Here is a 20,413-nt window from a genome sequence, read left to right on the forward strand (position 1 = left end):
GTCAGCGCCTTAGCCACTGCAATCCTGTACATAACTTATTACTTAGGAACAGCCCCGTGGAGTACAGCACTCCTATAATATTTGTGTCACCTTCTTTTCAAGTATGGATAACATCCAGCATAATAGTCAAAAGCACACTATTTCTCAAGTTCTCTTGCTTTCTGTCATGACTCCCAAATAGTCCAGTCATGATTTATCAAAGCCAACTATTATAATCTGTCATTTTAGACAAAACTTAATACTGACTACATATTTTGCAACCTGTCATTCTTCAGTAGGAAAATCTAGTTTATTCTTCGTACACACTGGTTTACCCTACATTAACCAAACTAGTCCCTTTCACAAGTAGTTTAGATATGCTGTATGTCTTGACAGCTGATAAACAATTGAGATATTAAAGACATATAAAAAATAACAAACGTAAGTCATGCATAATACAAATAGCAGGGCCAAGGATTTAGCTCAGTGTTCCACCGCCTGCCTCACAGGCGCAAGGTCCTGAGTTTGATCCCTGGTATCAAAAAAATACAAACAGCAATGCCAAATTAAACAAAATTCTTTCTTATAAAAACATACTGACATATACTATTACTGCTAAATGCAAAGGTCAGTATTTGCTACTCATCATGGACTCTCACAAATTTCTATCATTTTTCTGTGATTTTAATAAGTCAAAAAAAAAGTTAGGCTGAAGGGAATGTAAAAGTGTTGGAACAAAGAAATGAAAGTGGAAAATAGAAGAATTCAAAAAGCAATTTAAAGGCTCATAAGAAGAAAAATGAAAGTAAAAATGTTTCAATCCTTCTCTCTCCCATATAATTTCCTTCTATATCTGTCTTACTTTTCTTGTTGCTGAGACAAAATACCCAATACTCAAAGTTAAAGCAGGATTTATTTAGCTTACAGTTTGTAGCAGTTTCAGTTCATAGTTGCCTGGCTCCAAGACAGGGTGGCATGGCAGAGGGATATTACAGAAGAGAAACAGTTCATGGCAGACAGAAAGCAGCAAGCACCAAGCACCCAGCTACAATAGCAACCTTCTTTCTGTTCCCTATATTCTATTCAGGCTACTTGTACTTAGGGCAGGTATCACTCACACCAAAGTAGGGAACCCTTAATCCTAACATCACATCATGAATCAATCCCAGCATCACATCCTTAATCCCAGAATCACACACTCTAGATCCAGCTGCCTTTGAAAAGCTCCACCTATGACCACATGAGGCTTTGGCGGGGGTGGGGTGGGGGGGGTGGGAGGGAATATCTAAATAAAAGCCACAGGAACACCCCTAGGGCTCTATTTCCAGTGGTGTATGTGTAAGTGCACTCTATTGTACATGATGGGAAAGGAGATCCTGACTGTGTAAAACTGAAAGTGTTCTAAATGAGCAGGACATAAGCAACTGTTCTATACTGGGGCTTTTCAAAAATTCTAAAGACATAATTTGGTATGCAACATCAATATATTTCATTTTGCAGAAAGAACATATGATGTCTGCTCCCATAGTTAGATGCTAGATCCAAAGTATTAGATATCATTATTGTCATTTGATATTTATAAAATATGTATTAATTATCTGATTGAAGAACCATGGCTAAAGGAAAACATTTAAATGATAGTGTGCTATTTTAAATGTTCTCTAAAAGCATACACTGAGGAAAGAATGTTTCTTTGCCACATTTAGGAAGGAACTTGCTCCAAATTATATAAAAGGTTTGGGAACAGTATGTCTCTAGTTTTAAAATGGTTATTTGGCAACTAAACAAATGTGACATTAGATTCCAGGGCTGGAATAAATCCATACATTTTAAATAGAAGGAAGTTATATAAAAAGATGTTATAATTTCAAAATAATGATCCTTGGGCCCAGGGATTTAGCTCAGTGGTTTCGCCACCTGCTACACAGGTGCAAGGACCCAAGTTTGATCCCTGGTACCAAAAAGAAAAAAAAAAAAAAAAAAATATATATATATATATATATATATATATATATATAAAATGATCCTTTAGCCAGGCATGGTGGCACATGCTTGCAATCCCAGCTCAGGAGGCTGAGTTGGGAGGATCACTTGAGCTCCTTAACTACTCAGGAGACTGAGTTGGGAGGATCACTGGAGTTTGAGACCCGCTTGAACAACACAGTGAGAAATCACCTCAAAACAACAACAAAACAAAGTGTGATCTTTTGCATAACTTGAATGAATCAAAGTTATTTTGTATAACTGAGAGAAGATTAGAAATTGTTTTTATTAGCTGGATATGATGACGCATACATATCCCGGCACTCTGGGAGGCTGAGGCATGAGGATAAAAAGTTCAAGCCTTAGGCTGGGGATTTAGCTCAGTGGTTCCGCCGCCTGCCTTATAAGCGCAAGGTCCTGAGTTCAATCCCCAGTAAAAAAAAAAAAAAAAAAAATTTCAAGCCTAGCCTGCAATTTACCAAATTGATAAGACCCTGACTCTAAAAAGTTTTAAAGTACTAAAGATGTAACTCACTGCAAAGGCCCTGGATTCAATCAATTTCCAGTACCACCACCACAACAGAATAAATTATTTTTATGAATACTTACTTGTAAGGTCAATACAGTTATCTAGACCTTCTAGTTCCTACTTCTCTTAACTTCAATTTTTTTTTCCAGTTCCAGGAATTGAACTCAGGACCTTGTACTTGCCAGGCAGGTGCGGCACCACTGAGCTACATCCCCAGCCCCTTAACTTCAATTATTGAAAGCAGAACATCACCAAAAGTCCAAAGGATATCAAACAGATAATCTGCCTACCTGTAACTTTTTAGGAGCCATATCTTTCAAAATAGCAGGCAATTTTCAAATGCAAATACGAAAGACATAAGTATAAACCAGAAACAGTATGCTTCTCAAATAAAACAACACATAGAAACAAATTTAAAACTGTTTCTTTTTAGAAGATTTAAACAAATATAGAAAATTGGGGATTTAAAAAGCAATCTATCATCTAATATTTAAATTCTGTCCTAGAATGTCAGAATCAATCATTTTAAACACCTAATTAATACATCTGGGCAGTTATCACCAATGGCCGTTAACATCAGTAAAACACAGATAACCAGTCACCAACATAGACACCACCACGCATTATAGATTCCCCTCCCTTTCCCCCACAAAAATTAAACCTAAACTTATCAAGTTTCTACCTTTAACAACCAGTTTATAGCTAAATAAAAAAAGAAGATGGAAAAAGAAGAACATAGTAAGTGATACCACAAAGTTGTAATCAACAATGTCCAGACTGGTAAATTCTATAGGCTCAGTTGCTTCAATAGGAATATTATAAGAAAACACAAAAAGAAATAGAAAAATCTATAGATTAAAAAACCTTAAGAGTATATTAACTAATCACAATACGTGGATCTTTTTTTTTTGCATTCTGATTCAAACAAACCATAAAATATTTTTGAAATATAAGAACACCAAATAAAATTAATGTTAACTTCTTAAGGTATGGTCATGATATTTGTAGGTTATACTTTAAAAATCTTATAGAGATATATACTGAAATATTTACAGATAAAAAGATATGGCAATTGGGCTCTGCTTTAAAATAAAAGGGGAAGGAGAGAGATTGTTTATAAAATGGTAATTGTTGATGGGTACATGGGGAAGTTTTTACACTAATCTCTTTATTTTTATATATGTTTGATATTTTTCCATAGTAACAGTTTTTTTTTTGAGTTTTTAATTTTCTTTTTTTATTTCAAAAGTTTTATAAGAAGGACACCACCAGTGTATTTCACAAAGACATAAATGTATATACCCCAGCAACACAAAAAGAATAAATCTTCAAAAATGTTCACCCCCAATTATTTACATTTTTTTCTAATATAAATTTAGGACTTCAGTATGTAAATAAATATACATTACTATGTATACCTTTCTAGTGCGGCTTACCAACAAATCAGCTGAACTTGAATTTTTTTATTATTTTTTTTTAATTAAGAGCAGATATGCTTTTGATGGTAGGGAAGAGATGGAGAGGAAAAGCATTGCAACCGTCCAGTTCACAGCAGTTATCAGTCCACTTGTCCTTGGGAGCTTGTGGAAGGTGTTAATGTGGCTGGGAACATCAACACCTTGGCATGCATGAATGTCAAGTCAGGAAGGCTGGCAATCACCTTGACAGCTTCTTCACTCAAGTGTTCTTCTCTTTTTGGTTTCCTGGTAGATGTGCTCGTCTTCTCTACTGTGGACATGAGTCTCGCAAATGCATCAGTCACTTTGAGGCTTGAGGTGGAGATTTCCAGCTTAGAGGTTGTTAACTCATACAATTCTGGATCCACACCATCTAAAGGGTTAGTAAGGCCACTGCTACTCCAGTCAAACTGGACAGGTGGTAGAGACTCCTGGAATTGATCAGATGTGCATGTGTTCATCTCTGCTGTCATGGTGGTTGTCTGACCAATGGAAGCAGTTTTTTCTGCAGCAGATAGTGGTTTCAATGGTTCCTTGGTGGGCTCTAACATACCCAGTCCTGCTGCATACATGGGCACTATAACAGGCTGCTTTTTATTGCCCGTGAAGAGAATGTTTCGAGTGTCCATTCCTAAGGAACACAAAAGCTTCTTGTTGCTATGGGAGCCACCCCACTGGTATCTCAAGCCATGTGCATCATGGATATCCTGTAGTTCAGTCCACACATCCAGCAGTTCCCCACTTTCAGCTAAGGCCTCTCTTGTTTTTATTGGCAAGGTGCTTGTCTCCAGCAAGTGCTTCAGGGAAGTAACTTCCTCTTCAGCATCAGGGACAGATATGGAAGGAAAACATCCTTCAAAAATTTGCTCCAGACGGTTTAGTAAAGCTGTCTCAACTGAAGTGGCTGATTCCTGTAAATGACCACTAGCAACTGTTCTTCTGGAAGTTGCTAAAGGGGCACTGCACATCTTGGGGGTTCCCAGAGTCTCAATATTTTCATCTGTCCTATGTGACTGGTAGACTTCCTTTCGATGATGAGCTTCATTCAGTAGCCTGTTGGTCTCCAAAAGCAGCCCAAGAACAATCATCTTTTTGTTCATCCTCAAAAGCATTCCAATCTACAACTTGGCTAGGACCAGCTGAACTGAAGTCCGCAAAATCATCAGAGTCTTGAAAAGCATTGCAATCATCTTGAATATTTGGCACAGAATCAAAATCTCCAAACTCACTGTCTTGCCCATTTTTCAGTTTTGAAACAGGTTCAGTGCCAGCTTCACTCGACTTTCTTGCCATCTGACATTCCTCTGATAAACTATCAGAAGTATGTTTTAGGTCTGACTCACTAAATAACATTTCCTCTTGGCAAGAAGTAGCATTTGTATCCCCAAATTCTCCAAAGTCATCACCTGGTTCATTGAAATGTGGAAAGTGCTCTAAAGACTCTTCAAAAGTGATATCACTCATTGAATCTTGAGTACCAGTAATGAGGGGTGGAGTGGTGCCACTGGCTGTGCCAAAATCACCAAAATCATCCTCATTGGTATCACTGCAAGTTACAAACTCATTACTGCTTTCACCATTTTTTACACTTACAGAATCACCCAAAACATTTTCTTCTGTGGGATCAGTGCTTAGGGTTTGGGAGTTAGTAAACTTTCTTTCTTCTTCGGAAGAACCAATTTCATCAGCATCAGAAGTTTTAATAGAATCCATGCATAGGTCAGCACATTTAGCAGAAAATAAATCAAGTTCTTCCTTAGTTCTACACTGTTCTCTAATGGCTTCTGAATCATCAGCTGAGTCTACCAAACTCCATGACTTTGATTGCAGTGTTGGAAGGCCTTCTTTTTCAACACTGAAACCTCTGTTAGATATTATGCTTATTTCTGAAACACAAGTATCCTCTCCATCAGTATCTCCTTTATCATCAAAGCTTCTATCCAAAGACACTTCTTTTATAGAATTCACTTTATCAACTCTGTTAATTTTGTTGTTTTCCTGAATAGTTAGTGTACCTCTATCATTTAAAACTGCACAGCTTATTTCTTCTAGTTGTATCCTTTCCTTTTTGGAAAATGTAGCAAAATCTGCAAATCCTTCAGCAGGACTAGGCGCAGTGTCTAAATTATACTCAGTGCTAAGAGTGCTAAGAGGTTTCTGTTCCTTTGAATCAGCTACACTGTCCAGATCATCTGTTCCATGTGGATTTACAGTTCCCAACCCTGTAAACCCATTTGTTAGAACCTCCGGACAAGGAGGCTTTTCACCATTGCAGTTCTCTGTTTTGATGAACTATGTTAGTATCAGTTCTAAAATCTCCTAGAGAAAAACTTTCAGGTGTTCCAACATTCTGTTTCTGCTCTACTACTTTATTTAAATCTCCTGGACTTTCCACACCATCAATGGAAGTATCTAAAGTTTTAGATGAAATTATTTCTTTGCTGGTGGTTGAAAGTAAAACATCAGACTGTCCTTTCACAGGAGTAGAAAGTTCAGCAGTGATTTCCTTATCATTACCATTTTTCATGGACTTAAAACTTGTAAGGCTATCTACATTTTCTGAGAAATCATGAATTGGCATAAAATGATTTGAAGGTATAAACTCTTCCTTGGGATGAGTAAAATCTGGTGCATCAAAGTCGACGAACCCTATGCCAGAAGGGCTAACTTCTGAAAATCCACCAAATTCCCCAAATTCGTCATCATCATCATCCTCTGCTCCATTATCTAGTGGTGGTGGGGATGAAGAGTACATTCGAATTATGTCTGGCTCCATTTTTCAGTTGCTTTCAAATAATTAATTTATACCTGGCTCGTCCGGGGCCGCCGCATTGGGCATGGCTCAGGGGCCAGGGGAGGAACTGGCTCCCCGGGGAAGGACGGGCTATTCCGAGGTGGTGAGAGCGGAAGGCAGGCTACTCCCGGCCCTGTCAGTGCAGCAGCGCAGCAGCGCCACGGCCGTCCACCCGGAGTTTCAGCGCTGCCGCGGGACCCCCATCTCACTACCCTCCGCCCTCTTCCGCCGCCGCCGTCGCGGCCGCCTACACCTCCTCCTCAATAGTAACAGTTTTTAAAAATTGTATCTTTTTTTAAAAAAACTGTTACTCCCCAATCTCTTTTTCTTTTTCTTTTGGTACTGGGGATCGAACTTGGAACCTTGCGTTTTCGAGGCAGGCGCCGGAACCACTGAGCTAAATCTCCGGCCCCTAATCTCTTTTTCTGTGTTCTCTTAAACCAGACCTTTAAATGTTGGTATTCAGCAGAGATGATCCTGTCCTTTTCATCCTTTTTCTTTATTAGTGTCTATTTACAATACAGAACAGTGATACTCGTTTTTGGAAATTTGTACGTGCATATAACCTATCTTGATTCTTTTTGTTCTTTAAATTCTGATGGTTAATCTTACCATACTCACGATCTTATTAATCTATACAGCCTGACAGTCCCTCAGTGGCCTTTCTTCAGTCTCTGGGAGCTCTCCTAAAACTCGGACCTGTATATCCCATGCTCTCCTAGATCTGATGATCTGGACAGATAAAAGGCAATTAAGGGAACTTCTTTAGAGCATGCTGTTATAAATTGATTCTTATATCAAATCTAATACATATTCCTTCCTACTTCTACCTTTTTATCTTAATCATACCAGTTAAGAGTTGTATAATCAAACTTGTCAACCCATAATTTTGTTGATTTTGTTTATTGCTGTATTCCTAGTGGCCCAAATCTGGCACACTAGAGGTGCTCAGTTAAAAGAATGAGTTACATATCATTTGTTAAAGGTTTACTGTGTGTCAGGTGGCATGCTAAGAGATTTTCTCATGCTATTTTATTTAATCTAGCAACAGATCCTGGAGTGATTATTATTATCACCATTTTAAACATAAACCAAAGCTTACAGAGCTTTGGTAATCTGTCTAAGATTACATAGGCAGTAAGTAATCAAGCCCAAGTCTGATTCTAAAGACCCTGTTCTAATTAGTCCCACCCAACAGCTCTTTCCAATAAGTACATTTAAAGAGATCAACTTAGACAAGGGTGCTAGTAATGAAGTGGATGAGTGCATGAGTGTCAGAGGAATTTGGTAGGGAAATGGCTGACAATAGAGGAGAGGATGAGGAAAATGTCAAAAGTAACTCCTAGATTTCCAGCCTATGAAAGTGAAAGGATAAGATAGGTTGCCTTACTAGAAGAAAAGAGGGAATAAACATAAATTTCAATTAAAACATAAGTGATCTAATGGAAATGCTGAGTAACTGCATTCTGGAAGCAAATATGAGCTAGGTGAGAGATGCATATCTGGGGATCTTAAGTGTGTAGATAGTAATCAGAATCCTGGAACAGTCCCCCCTGATCTTTATCATTTTACCAGGTAATTTAGAGATCTACCAGCACTTGAACCCACTGGCTTATAGTAGATACAAGAAAGCATAGGAAAAGGTGATGCCAGGTGGAGAGGTAGAAAACACCTAGGATACATTCTCTTTCCTAATTATATTCTCTTCACCTCTCTTGCTTTTCCTCTCCCTGAAATCTAATAATTTTTAGACAGAGAGTCACTTGCTGAGAAATGGAGAGACAATGTGTGGATGTAGTGAGCAGGATATAGGGATGGTCGGGAAGTTTGCAGTCTACAGCAGAGAATAAGTATGGTCACATGACATAGCTTCCAAAGACTGGAAACTTTTTTGTTTTCGTAGTGCTGGGGATCAAACTGAGGGCCTCACACATGTTAGGCAAGCGCTCTACCAATGAGCAACACTTTTATCCTTGGACTGAATATAAGATAGCGAAGTAAACATGAAGATCCAGATGCTAAGAAACTTATGGTTGGAGAAAATAAAAAGCAGTATCCTTCACTTAGGTCAAGGAGGTACAAGAGATGTTCAGAAGTTATAAAATAGGGTATCAGAGGCAAACGTCCTCATCTTCCTCCTGTGACAACTACTCATCCACTGCATGTTATCCACACAAAAAAAATGTTTGAAGAGGAAGAGCACTGCAAAATGATTACTGTATAGACATTAAAAGCACAAATGTTAAATACCTACTGTGTATAGATACTATGAAATGTTTCTATCCTTCAAGCAGTACAAAATCTAAAAGGAAAAAGATGACATATATCTCTGCAAAGATAAATAATTACAGATAAAAAGCTAGGGCCCTGGGTCTAATCCCTAGTACTGCCAAAAAAAAAAAAAAAAAAGAAAGAAAGAAAAGAAAAACATTCAGCACAATTCCTCATAATCATAAGCACTTAAGTAGAGGTTTTACTATTATCAATGACAATAAAGTGGAATTCTCAATTAGACTGTAAGCTTTTTAAAATAAAGACAACTAAAATTTGGTTTTATTACATAGTACAATGTTTAGAACGCTATATGAAGAGTAGTGTCTATCATTAACATGAATATTTTCTCCAAGTGGGGCATGGTGGCACATGCCTGTAATCCCAGCACTTGGGAGTCTCAGGCAGGAGGACTGCCATGAGTTTGAGGCCAGCCTGGGCTACATAGTGAGACCCTGTCTCAAAACAAGCAAACAAACAAACAAACAGAACAAGACAAAAAAAAAAAAAAAAAGAAAAGAAACAGCTTGGTAATAGTATATATAATTTTCTATTAGTTATTTACAATAGTTTTAGAATTATTTGTACTCTACCTCTTCCCAAACTAGTTATCTTAAATTTTATAAATTATAAATATGACAAGGAAATGGCTATTCATTTTTATAGACCCAACAACATATTTCACAATCCTCTGTACAGACTAACATAACAACTGATCTGTGTAAAATAAAAGACAGAGTGGCTGAATTATTAATAGTACAGATTAGGGCATAATGAAAAGACTATACTCTATCAATAAAAAATTAACCATATGCCATTTTTGTTACTTCTATTCAAGGGAAAGAGGATTCTTCACAAACTTTTTTAAAAAATGTTTATCTAGTCTTTTATTTTATTAGTACATAATATCTACATTCCTTGTGGGAAGCTGGTACATGTATATAACACATCTTAATTTTTTTTATCCCCTTTCCCTTCCCTCCTTGCCCCTCTACCCATCTTTTGATCCCCTTCCTTTTTTTTTTGTATGTTTGCGGTACATAATATTTACATTCCTTGTGTGGAGTTGGTACGTGTTTATAAATTCTAATCTAAAAGAGTTCTATATAAGGTCTTATAAATGAAAAAGCTATCAGTTATTTTTGAGTCCAGAGTGAAACAGATTATAGAGGATAATTTGAATGTAGAAAAGTATGCCAATAAGCACCATAATTTTGTTCACTGGGAGACAAAATCTGAGAGAATAAGCAGAAGGAACTTATGTAATAGAGAATAGCATGCTACTCTGTCTCAGAAAACATCTGTCTCAAAGCCTAATGAAGAAATGAAGGTTGCTGCTCATCACTCCTTACTAAAAATCCTCTTCTTTCCTCTTAAAAGCCACAAATTCTCCTTGGATCTTCTTTTCTCTGCCTCTGACTGCTTTATGAAACCATTTTTTTGGTGGATTTCCCTTCTTTCAGTCATCCCATAAATGCAGCTGATACCTTTTTACTTCACACATTTCCCAGGTAAGTATCTACTCTTGCTTCAACTACTGTCTATTTGCTAATGAATTCAAAATCTACAAATCTGGTTCAAATCTTTCTCAGGAGTTCCAGCTACAAAACTACTGTCACACACTCTAACTTCTAATCAATTAGAAATTCAGAGAAGACATACATCTTTAGTTGAAAATTACTCATAAATATAAAAATTCTGTAGTATTAGGAAACTATTATATACACTGGAAAATGGAATTTACTACTAAGTGGTAGATGAAAGACTACATTAAAGGTCAATCAGGTTTTGGAACTTAGGAAAAACATTTTCATTACCTTTCCCAGTTATACAGATTAATATTGATCTGGATTGCTTGATAAACAAGGCCAGCCTGAAGAAGAATTATTTCAGCCTCCTGTATGTTCCCACTAAACAGTAGTATGTGGGCCATTTTTGATTCTTTAGATGGAAGATCTTTTATAGAATTGATGTATTGGACTTTGTCAATCTAGAAAAAAATATGTGAAGTAGATAATAAGAAATATTGCAAATTATGGTGAGTAAAAACATACACATGTTCATATATGTAAACTTTATTTACTTACTTCACCTATGGCTGCATAGGCTATTTCTGCAGTAATCATATCTCGATTAGCAATTGCCATAGCAGCTAGGCAAGCCCACATGGTTTGCTCCTAAAGTAAAATATGAAAACATTGTCTCAACTACATGAACTACCTTAAAATAAACAATGATGAAAATATTCATAATAAAATAAGACAATTTTAAAAAGAAAAAATTATGGAACATGCAACTGAAAAAAAATTCATCAAGTAGAAATTTCATTGTGGCTATTTTGTTAAAATATACTAATACACAGGGAGTTCCTTTCAAATAAATTTTTGTAAATATTTTTATTTCTAATTATCAAAGATTTATTTATTTTTGTGATTCTGAGGATCAACCCCAAGGCCGTTCACATGCTAGGCAAATACTGTATCACTGAGCTACAGACACAGCCCAAGAATTTAGTTTTTAATTAAAAATAACTCAAGGTTATAAAACACCCAGTCTTTCTGATGAGGTAACAAAAACCACAACTTACAAGTAACTAGAGGAACAGTGAGGTTCTTAGACAATGGTATTATGGCAGATTACCACCAATAACTCATTGTGAGGGAAAAAAATCTAAACATTACCTCATAAAACTACAGTAAGTGATGTTATCTGATACTTAATAAAAGAGGTCTATGCTCAAATATCTTTGGAAAATACTAAATTCAACCAAGCTTGAAAATGCTGATCTAAAGTAGATTTTAACATAAGCTGTACAAAACTCATTTGAGTAACTTAAAAAAATTGCCCAGTCCTCCTCAATACAGACCTAATGAATTAGAATCTCTGTGATGGTAGAACTCAGAAACCTGACCTGGTGGGGGTGGGTACTAGGGATTGAACTTACCGTATTATGCATGCTGGGCAAGCACTCTACTACTGAGCTACATCCCAGCTTCTTTTTTAAATTTTTAAATAGGGTTTCATTAAGTTGATTAGGCTGGCCTTCAACTTGTGATGTTTCAGCCTCTCAAGTGGCTAGGATTATAGGTATGCATCACTGTGCCTGGCTAGGAACCTGACTTTAAAAAAAATTCCACAGAAGATGTTTATAGGTGTCATATAGAGAAACTACTGGTCTAATTACAGATTCTTCAAAGAATAATTCAAACAGCAATATCTATTCTTTGTGTTCATTTACAGAACAAAAGAGCCAGGCATGGTGGTGCACACCTGTAATCCCAGTACTCGGGAGGTAGAGGTAGGAGGATTGCTGTAAGTTCGAGGCTAGCCAGGGCTACATAGTGAGTTAAGAGCCAGCCTGAAATACAAAGCAAGACCCTGTCTCAAAAAAAAACCAAAAAAAAAACCCCAAAAAACAAAAGACAGGATTGTATTAACAATTTTCCTAGCCCTTAGATATCATTACCCATCTTACACAAAGTTAGGCCCACAGACAATACATACATAATATGGATCTGAATGTAAAGTACCTTTACAAAACGACAAAGTCTCACAGCATCCTCCCATTTTGAACTGCCTACGTATTCGTGGAGAATAGCGGGATATGGTGATATGCTGATATGTACCAGGGAGCCATCTGCTCTTCTTATAGTTACCTGATTTCCAACAAAACTCATAATATGGGGATTTTTACTAAATTCACTGTTTAAAAAAAGGCAAAGAACAACTTAAAGTAATAAGCAAAAGTTTGGGGACTATAACCTTGAGATAGACAGACAGACAGACAGATAGACAGAAACACACACTATCCAAAATAAACTCCCCTCAATTAACTTTAGGGAATTTTGTAAGATTTAATTCTAAAGTTTAAAAAAATATAAATGTTGAATTAGTTTTAGTGCCTAACATAAGATCATTTTAATTATAAGAAAATTTTATTTTTAAAGAATGATTAAATGTTATTAAAATAAAACATTCGAATCTAACTTGCTATATAAAAATACTGTACTTGAAGCAAAATAAAACAAGTTTAAAGAGACAAAACTTATATATTTGAGAGCTGTTCCTAAAGTGATCATTTTGAAGTGACCACTTGCTATTATTTAGATCTTAACTTTCTGCTAAAGGTCCATAGGGTAGAGACTTGCTCCTCACAGAGTCCTACTGGGAGGCTGTACAGCCTGCAGAGACATGCTCTTGAGGGGACAGTGAGACTCCTGCCCCTTCCTCTTTTTTCGGGGCATGAGATAGAGGTTTCGATCCATCCCATGCTACCACCATGATGTGCTGCCTCACCACAGGCTTAAAAGCAACACGGCCACTTGATTATGGACTGGAGCCTCTGAAAATGTGAACTCTTTATAAGGTGATTATCTCAGATATTTGTTATAGTGACGGAATATTAAGACTTCTCTATTTCCTGAGTCTTCTTTTTTTGGTACTGGGGATCAAACTTGGGTCCTTGTGCTTGCGGGGCAGGCAGCAGAACCACTGAGCTAAATCCCCGGCCCTATTTCCTGAGACTTAATGTAAATGACTAAATAACTTAGCTTTAGCTTTTAAAGATATCAATGAGGTAAGCTAGTAAAAATTAAGCTGAATTCCAAGATTATTTTCTCATAGTAAAAAGAAGTGAATTTTAAATAAGGAGATGAGTATCTTTTCATTAAAGTATTTTTTAAAATAAGTTGTTTTATTTTGATACCTCTTTGGTTTTCCTAAAGTTGTAAACTCGAATATTAAAAACAAACTCAAGCCAGGGATGTAGCTCAGTGGCTCTGTGCCTGCCTTGCAAGCGCAAAGGCCTGAGTTCCATCCCTGGTACAAAACAAAACAAAACAAAACAAAACTTAAAACATCTTTGAAAACAAAACTAAGGTTTAGATTTAAGAAGTCTTTGTATTCCTATTTTGTTAAGGCTAAAAGATCTCCTATCAGAAAAGTTAGGAATATAAATATATGATTTTATGAAGCATTTATATTATTTAAAGCTTTTCAGTAATTCATTTTTATTTTAATATCAACCAAAAGTTCAATTTGAGACACATATATTCTTTTGTTTTTTTTTTGGTACCAGGAATCAAATTCAGGTCCTTGCTCTTGCACAGTAGGCGGTGAAACCACTGAGCTAAATCCCCAGCCCGACATATTCTTTTTAGTAAGTTTATTTATTGGTACATTTTAGGTATACAATATAGTTACATTCATCATTGGGATCTTGTACCTTTACATGATGTATCTTGGTTCTTATTTTTTTCCCCATTCCCTAGCCCTCCCTTCAACCCCTCCACCCTTCCCTATTTACAAATAATTTGTTTCCTTTTTTTTTCCTTTTCTCATATTTTTCTTTCCCCTTCTTTCCTTTCCCCATCCCTTCCATTTGCCCTATTCCTTTAGACCTTTTCTTCCTATTTCACAATATCAGTTATACATTTTGATCCTTATTTACACTTTTAGTTTTCCACACCAGAGAAACTATTCGGTATTTACACATGTGAGGACACATATTCTTGAAAGTCTTAAAGTCAATGATAATGTGTTCTGTGTAGTTGTCATGAAGTTGTGCATCACTGAAAAATCACTAACTCACACTGAAAAAAACCTACCTGAACTACCTTTAAGCAATGCTAAACTTGAAAATTATATTCATATAAGGGGTAAATAGCTCATATTAAACTTTCAACTTATTCTATCACTTAAAATTCATTAAGCTAGTTTTAGCTAAACAATTTATTTGAGTGTGATTAAAGTGAAAGATGCCTTACAAGACTGAAATTAGAGACAAAAACATGACCATTAGAGTTATATTTGCCACAAAACAGTATTTTATGCAGTAAATGTTACCTTGCATCCCTTTCAGACAGTGTTTTAGGCAAAATGTCTCTGTCCACATAAACTGTATTAGGGTAATACCACACTGTAAATCGAGTATCCTGAAGTCCACAAAGGATATTGCATGTATCACACCAGGCCACAGTATGCACCATTGTTCCTTCATGTAAAAAAGAACGTTAATGTTCCATTAGTTCTAATATATAAATATTAAAAGTACATCTTTAAAATCAGCTGACAAGATCCCAGCTAATTTCTAGTAGGTATGTCTAAGAAATGTGAGATCAAATGTTTTCAGATTCATTCAAGCAAGTAAACATTTTAGTATATGACACAGTACATCTAAGAAAATTAGAAATAATTAAAAGTTAAAATGTATTAAAATTATTTTACCAAGTTTGATAATTTGTTCTTCCTTCCCAAATCGTTTTACTGAAGTGATATAGAGATCTCTATTTTTATCAATGAAAGCAATTTTTCTATCATTGGTAAGTCCTTTTTGATCCAGAGCAATTTCCAAAATTTCAATCTAAAATTAAAAAAAAATTAAATGTTGGATTAGTTTTAGTGCTTGACATCAAGATCATTTTAATTAGTTATAAGAACATTTCTTTTTCTAACACTCATTTAAATGTCATTCTCCTACTTATAATGGTGAAATATCCTTGTTATCTAATTTTAAACTCCCAATATACCAATTAATTCAAGAGCTACACTAGAGTTGTACTCTGCATGCTATTATATGGTTTGGGTCTAGAAGTCCTCTCAAAACCTCATGCGGTCAGAGGTGAGGGTTTTTCAGAGGTGGCTGAATCTAGAGTGTGTGATGCTGGGATTATGGGTATGTAATTACTAAATCAGTACACTGACTGGTTTGGTAGTGCCCTATTCCTGGTAGCCTGTGTACAATATAGTGGACAGAAAGAGGCTTGTCTTGCCACTTGCTTGCTTTTGCTATCTTCTGGCCACGATGGACTGTTCTCTGTGTTGCCCCTCTGCCAGGCCACCCTGCCTTGGAGCTAGCCGATTATGGACTGAACATCTACACAGTTGGAGCTAAATAAACATTTCCCCCTTTAACTCTGGGTGTAGGGTATTTTCTTTCAGCAACGAGTGAAAAGTAACTAAGACACTTGCAATTCAAGGGACAAGTGTCCCTCAAATTACAATAAAATAATATATATTTAGATGATCTCTATACTGAGTAACACTCCCATCTGCCCCCCTGCCCTATCTTTAGTAGACAGGGTGAAAGGGTGAGACAAGTCTGAATATCACAGGACAGGTCTATTTGATTAATACATCCCTCACACCAAAAGGTATCCTAATCAGATTATTTAACACCTACAGATTTTTTTTTTTGGTACCGGGGATCAAACTTGGGTCCTTGAGCTTGTGCAGCAGGCGGTGAAATCACTGAGCCAAATCCCCGGCCCTAACACCTATAGTTTCAAAGTTTGTTAATAAATTAGGAAACATGCATAAGTATCACATTTCCAGAGCCTTAAAATTTATAGATTCTTTCATATTCATTTCCTATAAAACAGGAAATATGTCTATATTATAATACTTACCATACCATTGAGACCCACAGACATTAAGTAATTTTGGTCAGAAAAAGCTGGTACCAAGCATGTCTCAAATTTACAACTCAGACTCTTAACTCCAAGATCATCACTTTTTCCATAATAAAAGAGTATCTCTGGCATTCTTCATTAATCTATCATATGAGTTAGTAATGTGAATTTTTTTGTAACTTGGAAATGCTCTAGTATGGATTCAGTATGTTGGCCAGGCCGGCTTCAAAATCCTGGGCTCAAGCAATTCTCTTGCCTCTGCCTCATCTGAGTAGCTGATCTATCGGCACATGCCACAGTTCCTGACTCAAAAGAGGTTTATTTACTGATGACTATGTCTGAAGACTTTGTTAGGAACTGTGAATTCAATTAGAGTCACGATCACACCATCAGGTTATTGTGTTTATGTGTACCAGCACCCTTTAAAACAAAACAAAACAAAATATATATATACCTTTATCCAAATTGGTAGATCAGTATATACCAGTTCAAAGTGCATTTTTAAAAATTACCTCTTTTCTTAGATATTATAATTTATATTTTAAGGAAGAAAATAATTTTGTTTCAAGTATATCAAGATATGCACAAAATACAAGTGTATTTTCAAAATGAAAATCTTTCAAATAAATTAATCTTTACAATAATGAACTGTTTATCATTATCAAAAGAACAGTATATTTTTTAAAACAGTTAAACAGATATGATTTTCTTTTCTAAGAAATTCAAAATCAAGGCTGGGAATGTGGCTTAATGGTACAGGGCCCACCACTTAGCATGGATGAGACCCTAAATTCAATCCCAGTACTACTGAAAAAAATTAAAGATGGACACAGTTTGCAGTAGGAAATCAAAGTAGTTTTGTGTTCATTAGAATCCTCTCTCTTGCCCTACACTAATTAATACTCATTTAATAATACACAGACTTGAGTTTTAGTTTGGGTTTTGTTATTATTTGAGAAAATCTTAAATCTCAGTTTATTCACAGATGAAATAAGAGATAATGTGATTTTTCTATTATTTTACTGAATAAAAATTTTAAATTATTTGTATTAAACACAAATATCTTAGTAACTGAATGAAGTATGAGATGTAGAAGAAGTCACTTCCATTTTTATAATTAGAAAATTGTAAATTTCTTGTGCTTAGGAAATTCTTTTACTTTGGAAAATAACTCTAGCAAAAGAGTTATCACATTAAAATGAAAGTTTAACCTTAAAAAATGACTTTCATTTCAATAACACCAACAAAAATGACTATATCTTGACAGTTAAGAAGCTTACTTCTTTTTATATACTTACTACTACTTAAGAAAAAAATGTCTGCTTACATAGTCTTAATTTAAATGACTATTAAGGAGAGGTTGTAGAGAAATAGGCAACTCATATTAGTGGGAAGGAAAACTGATATAATCTTTTTGGAAGACAATTTAACTATACTTTATTTTTTTTTGGTACTGGAGATCAAACTCATAACCTTGCGCTTGTGAGGCAAGCATGGTGCCACTGAGCTAAATCCCCGGCCCTTAACAATACTTATTAAAACTACAAATACTCATTTCTTTTGAGGCAGCAACATTTCCTAACTTAATGCCACAGTTACCCTACAACATCTGCAAGAAGATATATATGAAAAGTTATTCACTTTGCCAATGCTGTAAAAGCAAGACTGGAAACAAATGTCCATCCTCTAGCCACAGATTAAATAAATTCTGATATATCCATAAAATGTTATATTATATGGTAGGGAGAGAAAGAGTTGGGAAAGCATAGATATGCTTCCATAGATTTGGAAAAATCTCTAGAAATAGTGCATTGTATGAAAACAACAATGTGCAGAGCTGTATGCTACATTCTTGTGTAAGAGGAAAATAATACATATTTGTTTTGTTTGTACATGGAATAAAAATCTCTGGAAGAATATATAAGAGATTAGTAACAGTGGTACTTGGTGAAGAACTGTATTTATGATTAATAAATATAGCGGGGAAACTTATTCACTGCATACTTTCTTTTTTTGGTATCAGGGATCAAACTCAGGTCCTTACACTTGCGAGGCAGGTGGTGGAACCACTGAGCTAAATCCCTGGCCCCTCTGCATACTTTTTAATGCTTTTTGATTTCTGAACCATATGAATGCATTCATTATTCAAATTTAAACCAGTCCTTGTAAAAAAAAAAAGGAAAGTGCAATTTAGAATAACACTTCACTAGAAGTATTAATAAAGTTAAAAGCGTATTTAGACACTAACGTGTCACTTAGAAAGATAATACAATGTGCTCCTTTGTTTAAGGCTAAAATATGAGAAACCAATAAACAAGTTTTTGTACTTTCTAGATGGAGTTTTTTTGTTCTTATAACTCATCCTAAAACTTAACAAAAATGATGGCTAAGGATAGGTCAATGAGAAAACTGCAAGAGGTTTGGAAAAAAATTATATATTGTATTTTCTTTTCTGTGTGCTGTAAGCTTAATCAAAATAGAACATGTTATTGAAAAGCAGTAGAGTCTAGACAACAGACATGTAAGTCAGATCTTTTTATGCAACTAATTTGCATAATAGCTTCCTATTGTGCTTTGTCTTTGTGACATTTTTAGGTAAAATATGTAGACTGCACACTGATTTAAAATACAAAACTAATTTGTTTTCTTTCTTAAAACTATTTTGAAAAAAAAAATAGTAGCTATTTACATTAGAAATAGCTAAACTCCATTACCTTATGAGAAAGATGTTTCCCATCACCTAGTGGTTTTCCAGTTGATGCCTCAAAGAGAAAGATAACTTAAAAAAAGAAAAGAAGAACATTAATTAGTATATTACTGGTAAATTCCAGTGGGATTATAATCCTCATGAGACATTATTTAACTCTTTGGACTTTAGAGTAGGGATCAGCATAGAAGAGCAGTGTAAAATTTCCTATTTATTAATGGGGTCATACTTAGGACACATTTACTTAAAGCTATTATTAATGCCAAGGCATCAATACTCCTCCATAGGATCAACAATGGCAATTCAAATGTGGATGCATTTGTAATTCTGATATCTCTGATTTCAACCAGTATAACATCCTAGGCAATCATATTTGACAAAGGAAAAATAATGGTGAGTGCCTGCCACAATACTAGGTAATGTGTGTGTTTTCTGTTAATATGCTATGTGGTATAAGTAATTTGTCTGAACTTTGTCCTGGGTTCCTGGATGGGACCTTCAAAAACCCTTAAAGGGTCCCAAGATACAGGAATTTCTTTGTTATGTTAATGAAAAGACTCTTGACAGGCAACTGAATAGTTTCAGGATAAGGACTGATAATCAGAAAGACCAACCATGTGATTAGAAAGTTCCAACTTTTAGGTCTCTGACCTATAGAGATGGGAAGGGGACTGGAGACTGAGTTCAATTAGTGACCAATGATTTAATTAATTAAATCATGTAATAAGATTCCATTAGAAACTCCAGACACCAAAGCTCAGTGGAGCTTCCTCGTTGGTGAACACACTGACCTGAGGGGTGACTCATCCTTCCAGGCCTCAAGCTATGTGTATCCTTTATCATAAAACTTTAATCATAAATATAGTAATCATAAATATAGCATTCCTGAGTTCTAAGCCTTTTCAGCAAATTATCAAATGTGAAGGGGTCCTTTTGAATTTATAGACTGAAAGAAAAATAAGTTTCCAGGGACCCTCTGAGATGGTGATTCACATCTGAAGTGAAGGCAATCTTGTGGAAGATTTTATCTTTAAGCTTTAGGGTTTGTGCTAACTCCAGGTAATGTTCGAAATGGATTATGGTACACATAGTTGAGATGAAAATGGAAAAGTTTGGATGAGAAAATGTGGTATTTGCTAGAATGACCCTGACTCACTAAAATACTTATTTTAGGCAAAGAAGGAATAAAATGGCAGGAGGTGAGGAATTTGATTTTTTTTTTTTTTTTTGGTACCAGGGATCGAACTCGGGTCCTCACCTTGTGAGGCAGGCGCCAGAACCACT

The 20,413-nt window shown here is 35.5% G+C and overlaps 1 protein-coding gene and 1 pseudogene across 7 annotated transcripts in view; both read right to left on the reverse strand.

Annotated features, from left to right (window-relative positions):
* The window catches only part of Ift80 (intraflagellar transport 80), a 125,988-nt gene that overhangs the window by 6,923 nt on the left and 98,652 nt on the right, over positions 1 to 20,413 (reverse strand). For 5 of the 7 annotated variants that reach the window (XR_015440911.1, XM_087186455.1, XM_087186452.1 and 2 more), the window contains 6 exons: positions 19,137 to 19,201; positions 15,239 to 15,374; positions 14,858 to 15,005; positions 12,544 to 12,715; positions 11,101 to 11,190; positions 10,831 to 11,003 (listed from right to left, as the gene is read on the reverse strand). Coding sequence is in view for 6 of the 7 variants with exons in the window: in XM_087186455.1 (XP_087042581.1) it covers positions 10,831 to 11,003; positions 11,101 to 11,190; positions 12,544 to 12,715; positions 14,858 to 15,005; positions 15,239 to 15,374; positions 19,137 to 19,201 (784 nt within the window). In the remaining variant the exon portion in view is untranslated. The remainder of the gene's footprint in view (positions 1 to 10,830; positions 11,004 to 11,100; positions 11,191 to 12,543; positions 12,716 to 14,857; positions 15,006 to 15,238; positions 15,375 to 19,136; positions 19,202 to 20,413) is intronic. The other 2 variants (XM_087186453.1, XM_087186457.1) reach the window with 2 other exon arrangements.
* LOC110347946 (aftiphilin pseudogene) lies at positions 3,897 to 6,869 on the reverse strand (annotated as a pseudogene).

The sequence above is a fragment of the Heterocephalus glaber genome, unplaced genomic scaffold, assembly GCF_053883595.1.
Source record: "Heterocephalus glaber isolate CG9 unplaced genomic scaffold, H.glaber_assembly_v1.0 deba00001504, whole genome shotgun sequence".
NCBI classification, from domain to species: domain Eukaryota; kingdom Metazoa; phylum Chordata; class Mammalia; order Rodentia; family Bathyergidae; genus Heterocephalus; species Heterocephalus glaber.